The sequence below is a fragment of the Bidens hawaiensis genome, unplaced genomic scaffold, assembly GCF_021521415.1.
Source record: "Bidens hawaiensis isolate Kalapana, Puna unplaced genomic scaffold, B.hawaiensis_p1.1 tig00052160_1, whole genome shotgun sequence".
Classification (NCBI taxonomy): Eukaryota; Viridiplantae; Streptophyta; class Magnoliopsida; order Asterales; family Asteraceae; genus Bidens; species Bidens hawaiensis.
In genome coordinates this window covers 12,000-17,844 of record NW_027499357.1, presented here as the reverse complement: position 1 = coordinate 17,844, position 5,845 = coordinate 12,000, and the positions used below count along the sequence as shown (strand labels likewise).

Genomic DNA, 5,845 nt, shown 5'->3' with positions numbered 1-5,845 from the left:
ATTGCATGAGACTATGAGAGAGATGGTCAAGAGGGATTTTTTCAACAGTGGAAGGTTTTTCTTTGATGGTATTTTTTTGGAGACAGATTTAACATGTCAAAATCAGTAAGATAGTTTACGTTTTGTTTTAGGAAAGCTTACTTGGATATTATGGATAATTTCAAATGCTGATAAGAAAAGAAAAAAGAATTGCACGTATAATAACAAATATTTAAAAATGAGATGATCCATTTATCAAGAATGAGCACTAAAGAGGTGGAAACAGGAGAAAGTGACAACTCAAATCAAAAGCATCCTTGTGTGAAAGCAGAATCAAAGTAAAATCACGAGGTTAAAGCTTAAAACCTATTGTAACCCTTACATAATGATATTACATTATGTATGCGTTTTTAAACAAGCGTATGGGTTGAGATTTAAAATTATACAAATTTAATGTACATAATGATATTACATGTGTGTCGCGTTTACAAGTCACGAAAACAAAATATTTGGATTCGTAAGGGTCTTGAGTCGGGAAATTCAAATTTTGATATAAAAAATTTGGGATAAATTGATTTATGGGTTTCATTATGATTTGATGTTAGAAATAAACATGTTTACAACCTAAGGTTCCTTTTTTTTGGGTACCAATTGAATGGTCAAATCTGAAGCTACTTCAAGCTAGTTTGGATTTTAGGTGTTTTGGGGTTAGAAGAAACTTAGAAGTTAGAAGAAACACCTTAGGTTTATGGTGTGCTTTCATATCCTTATCGTGCAAGAATTCGTTGTGCTTAAGAATGACATGGCATCATTATACGATCTAAACCGCATCACGGTTTATGTATGGCACGTGATGTGCGGTTTGAGTTATTAACCAACCAGAAATTTACTATAATGACTAGGTATGAAAGATACGAGATGGCGTTTATTGTATTATATGTTGGACCACTAGTAAGTACATTCACTTTTTCAAACAAGGGTGCACATCAAATAAAAGCATAGCCAAAGGTCTTGAAGGAAATATACGATTTCATACTGAGGATCAACTGAGCAATCTTGTATGTATTCATTATTATTAATCGAAAGCAAAGATATATTGTAGCAATACTGGACAACTTACTAAAGATTTGAAGTTTACATATATATTTTATAACATTAACTCAGTAAGCTAGCCAGGCCCGGCTTAAGGGTAAGCCTACTAAGACAGCTGCTTTGGGCCTCTCATTTATAAAGGCCTCATTTTTTTTATGGATATGTTATATATATAGCAGATTCTCTCATTTATGTTAAATTGAGTCTTCTATTTTCTTTTTTGTCAAAGTATTAGTTAGTTTGTTGTTTCTTTTGGATTATTCTATACCTTTGAATAAAAATATTGTTTAAAATAGGTTATAATAGACATAATAAACTTATTTCTAGTATATATATCTTTCCATGTATTTAGCATTAATAGTTGTGATCTTTATCACAAAATAGAAGATTGTAACATAGATATATTTATAGTGCATGAATGAGAAGGAGACGGCAAGAAAGTGAATACACAAAAACTCTTGTTTCTATCAGGTTAACTTTCTCAACTTAACTATATATATTATATTATTTTTTTATCGATAAACATATTTGACTTTGAGAGTTGGTGCAACCAAGTGAGTTGAAATTATTGAGGCAAACTCACAGTTGCTGATTTGAGGTATACTATATTTATTTTTTTCGTTATCTAGTTGAAATCCATAGAATTAAAGTGTTTACCTTTTTGCCCACTATAAACAATATTTTTGAACAAGTCAATATCAATTTACATTTCTCTATTAACTAAGGATATTAGTTGATTGTTGTCAGTTCTAAATTCAAATAAACAAAGAGGGATTACAATATGGACTTTTTAAAAAGGCCTCGATTTTAAGTTTCAATTTGGGCCTCCACTACGGTTGAGCCGGCCCTGAAGCTAGCCTCTTATATACATATATAATTCAATAGAGCCTGTCACTTTACCCACAATACACTTCGGGCAAACTTCGACCTACTTACTCAACGCCCATTGAGGTTTTTTTTTTTCAAATAATCCCATGAGTTCATCATTTCTTTTGATACCAAATCACGTCTATCCTAGCAGCATTAAGGTGGTAGTAAATGTGCTTATCCTCAAGTAATTGAGGATTAATTTTCTTTTGACTACTATAGGTTTTGGTATGCTATCATATTCTTAGTGTGCTAAAACTCATTGTTCAATAAAACCCAATTTTATAAGGTGCACTACTAGTCATTTAAAGATACAATAGTCCAGTTTAATCTACGTTTCTGTCTAATTTAGACGCTAAATGTGTGAAATTTGAATTAGTGTGAGTGGGAGAAAGTTGAAGTTTCAATTGGGGCAAGGGTGTTGTTTGATTCGCTTAGGGGTGTGGAATAAAATGGTTGTTTTTAAGATATAAATAGATACATGGATCTAACGAATATAGTGGTCTGTGTGGCGCATGAATTGTACTGACTCAAAGACACGTTGTGGTGTTTAATGTACGCATTATCTTTTTGGACGACGAGTGAGTGCTTACACTTTTTAAACAAGGGCGTCACGACTCACGACTCATGCTACACTTGGGTTAAAAATTTATAATTTCTTATTGAGCAATCAGTGACAGTGTGCCCAATGCCCACATTACACTTTGGTTAAGATCGGGCCCATTGGGCTTTTTTTCACATAGTCCCCTGCCTGCCGTGAGCTCATTCTCACAATCTCACTTATAAATGTTTCTTCAATGAAAACACACACATTTCATATTGCAAAGAATAAAACGTTCTGAGACGTCTGTCCCAAATGCACGCATGCGAAGTTTTAACTATTTTTACGATTTCTGCATCTTAATTTCGCAATGCATAACCGAGATCGAGTAGATATTTGGTTCATTTAAGGTTCTCAACACTAGCTCAAGCCGAGCCTAGGCTAATTTAAGTTTTTTATTATTTTCTTTAAAAAATCTATAAAAATAATTTGAAACGTATAACCCGACACGAGCCAGGCTTGAGTTCTAGTAAGTCAAAACGAGCCGAGCTTGGGCTCAACTTTGTTACACCCCTATCCTATTTGCAACCAAAAGTTGTGGCATTGTCAACTGTTTTGCATATCAGCCTTTCTATTATGCAAGCCTTTCATGTTTCATAAATTCTTAACCCCTTTTGATTGTTATAAACATCATTATCCTATTGACCTTAATTTGATCAACTTTGACTAATTTTGACCCAAGCATTTCTGATCGTCTCGTGCCCATCGCATATCAAGCGCCCCTTATTAACCAAGAGTACTACTTACTCATAAATATGAAACAAGATCAGATATTATTATTCAACACATTTTATGAAGAAAAAATCTACAGCAATTATTTACAGAAACCTGCCCGCTTGCATACAGATTAGTATCCATGTTCTTATCAGCATCACGGGCCAAAAACCGCTAAAAGAAACACATTTAAAGACGCATCAAACACAGTTCCGCTAAAAGTATCCATAACCCTACTAGCCCGAACCCCGTGGTTCAGACAAAAACTTCCGATCACCGAAACACCTTTTTCAAAACAACCGCCGTCTTCTAGAAGCCCGAGAATCTCCACTGTCAACATCCGACACCCTCGAAGATTCACTTCTTCTTCTAGAAGAAGAAGTAGATAACGAAACCCGTGAATCAATTTCAACCGCAGTATCCACTGTTTGACTCTCGGACTGTATAACTGCAGCAATACTCGACACTGAGTCCCGATCCTCCATTGATGGGGCCCGTTCTTGATGATGATGATGATTATTATTATTATTATTATTATTATTATTATTATTATTATTATCATTAAACGGCTCAGCCAATGCAGGATCTTGATCCTGTTCTTGATCGGTTCGTAATCTTCTAGAAGCTAAATACCGATTCAATAACGAGTTGCTTCGGTCCGAAATTTCCCGAGGATTTTCAGGAACCAAATCACGGGTCAGATCAAACCTACTCCCGAGCCTACGGATCATTTCCTCCATTGGCATCGTAAACATGTTTCTTTGAATAGTTTGTCTAAAGCCCTCGACTCGCTTCGCTTGGGGCCGGTTAGGGATCTTTAGATCCGAATCTTCCTCAACCACACGGGTCGGGTTTCCCCGCCCGTATATCGGAGTAATTGTTTTTATAGTCATTTCCCCTTTGCAAATCGGGCATTCTTTTACATCCGAGTGAAGATGTAGCCACCGATAAAGACACGGCCAGCAAAATAAGTGTCCACAATACGTAACAACCGGCTCACTCGCCATATTAAAACATATATTACAATCGAAGAAACCGCCTTTATGTTCTTTCCGGTCTGTAACCTCGTTTTCTTCGGGACCGTTACTGTTATTGTTACAGTTCTCATCACATGTTTTGGTCAACTCGGGTGGCGGCATTCGGTCAGCAGCCGGCACGCTTCCCTCACCCGTTTCAGTGGGGAGACGAACGGGCCGCCATATGGAGCGCCAGCGGCGCCGCCTAACCATAGTCCGAGGCTCAAACGAGTCATTTCCGGGTCCATGTCCATCTAACCAATTTTCCAAATTGAAACCCCCGGGGTCGGTCTCAACCGGTCCCAAATTAAGGTCAAGGTTCATAACATTCTGTGGTGTGTCGTCTTCCATTGCAATCACACTCAACTTAATATATATATATATATATAATATTAGAGGTGGGTCAAATAAAGGTTTCAAGTCATTAGCAGTTGTAAGTATCTGGATTGAAACCCTAATAAACTGCTTGCGGTCAAAATTGGGGAAGTTATAATTGAATTGAAAAGTGGTATGTATAGGTAAAGTGAATTATTATTATTATTATTATTATTATTATTATTATTATTATTATAAAGAAGAGGAATGAAATAGAATTAGGGTTGTAATTGTAATGAAGAAATAAAAATAATAATAATAATAGAGGAGGAGATGAGATGAGATGAGATGAGATGAGATGAGATGAGATGGAGACCTTATTCGGCGTCACGATCGAGAGGAATGAATCAGTGGCAATTATGTATGTATGTATGCTACTTTCTGGCGATTGATTGATTATTAACAGACACCAAACAAACCGGAATGAATGAGTAAATTGATTGCAAAAGCTTGGATTTGGATATTGATAGTGATAATAATAATAATAAAATTTTGACTTATTAATTTGGGGAAGATAAGATTACACCACTCGTACTCGCTGCATTATTGGAACGAGGTTTGGTTTATATTTGCAACTTCCAACTTTTCCATAAAAGATTTTTACCGTGTGAATTTTCAACCTAAGATAGAGAAATGGGTTTGTGTTTCGTCTAAATATGTTTGGAGTAGTGTTATGTTGAAAAGGTGAAAACGTTTAACTACATATGTCGTGTTTAGGTTTATATGTGTGACAAGATTTTCGTGTTCGAGTTTGATTCGTAGTCTGCAAGCATGATCACCGTGACACTATTAAGGGACTAGCGAAAATTTCATGAGGGAGATGTTTAAAATGATAGATATAATAGGGGGAAATGTTGCTTAAATGATGGTTCACTCTTTATTCAAACACTAAAACAAACATGTTTAAAAAGTGGGTTGCATGATATGATACGCTTAACACGATTAAATGCAATGAGTTTACTAACACAAATGGCATTAGAGGACGCATTTAAACACGATTGAATACAAACAACTTAATAATAACCCAAATGGCACAACACATTTAACATGATAACCGACACAAATCACTTAATATGACTAATATAAACTAATGTTGTAAAACTCGCTAGGCAGTCACTAGGCGGACGACCCCCTTGTAGAGAGTACTCAAAGTACTCGGGGAATACTCGGCTTGTACTCGGACATGCCAAATATAACATAA

General features: G+C 35.7%; 1 protein-coding gene across 1 annotated transcript; it reads right to left on the bottom strand.

The window, feature by feature from the left end:
• Positions 1-3,410: 3,410 nt before the first annotated feature.
• LOC143599411 (uncharacterized) lies at positions 3,411-4,620 on the bottom strand. The gene is made up of 2 exons (XM_077077372.1): positions 3,821-4,620; positions 3,411-3,693 (listed from the first exon to the last, which is right to left on the bottom strand). Exons 1-2 carry the CDS (start codon positions 4,618-4,620, stop codon positions 3,411-3,413), a joined length of 1,083 nt encoding a protein of 360 aa, XP_076933487.1.
• Between the last annotated feature and the right edge of the window lie 1,225 nt (positions 4,621-5,845).

Bases quoted from the DNA above. Each gene is read 5' to 3' on its own strand.
- LOC143599411 (XM_077077372.1), bottom strand. From the start codon at position 4,620: ATGGAAGACGACACACCACAGAATGTTATGAACCTTGACCTTAATTTG. The intron at 3,694-3,820 runs GTTTAATGATAA...GCAGTTATACAG, and splicing joins GATCCTGCATTGGCTGAGCC to TCCGAGAGTCAAACAGTGGA.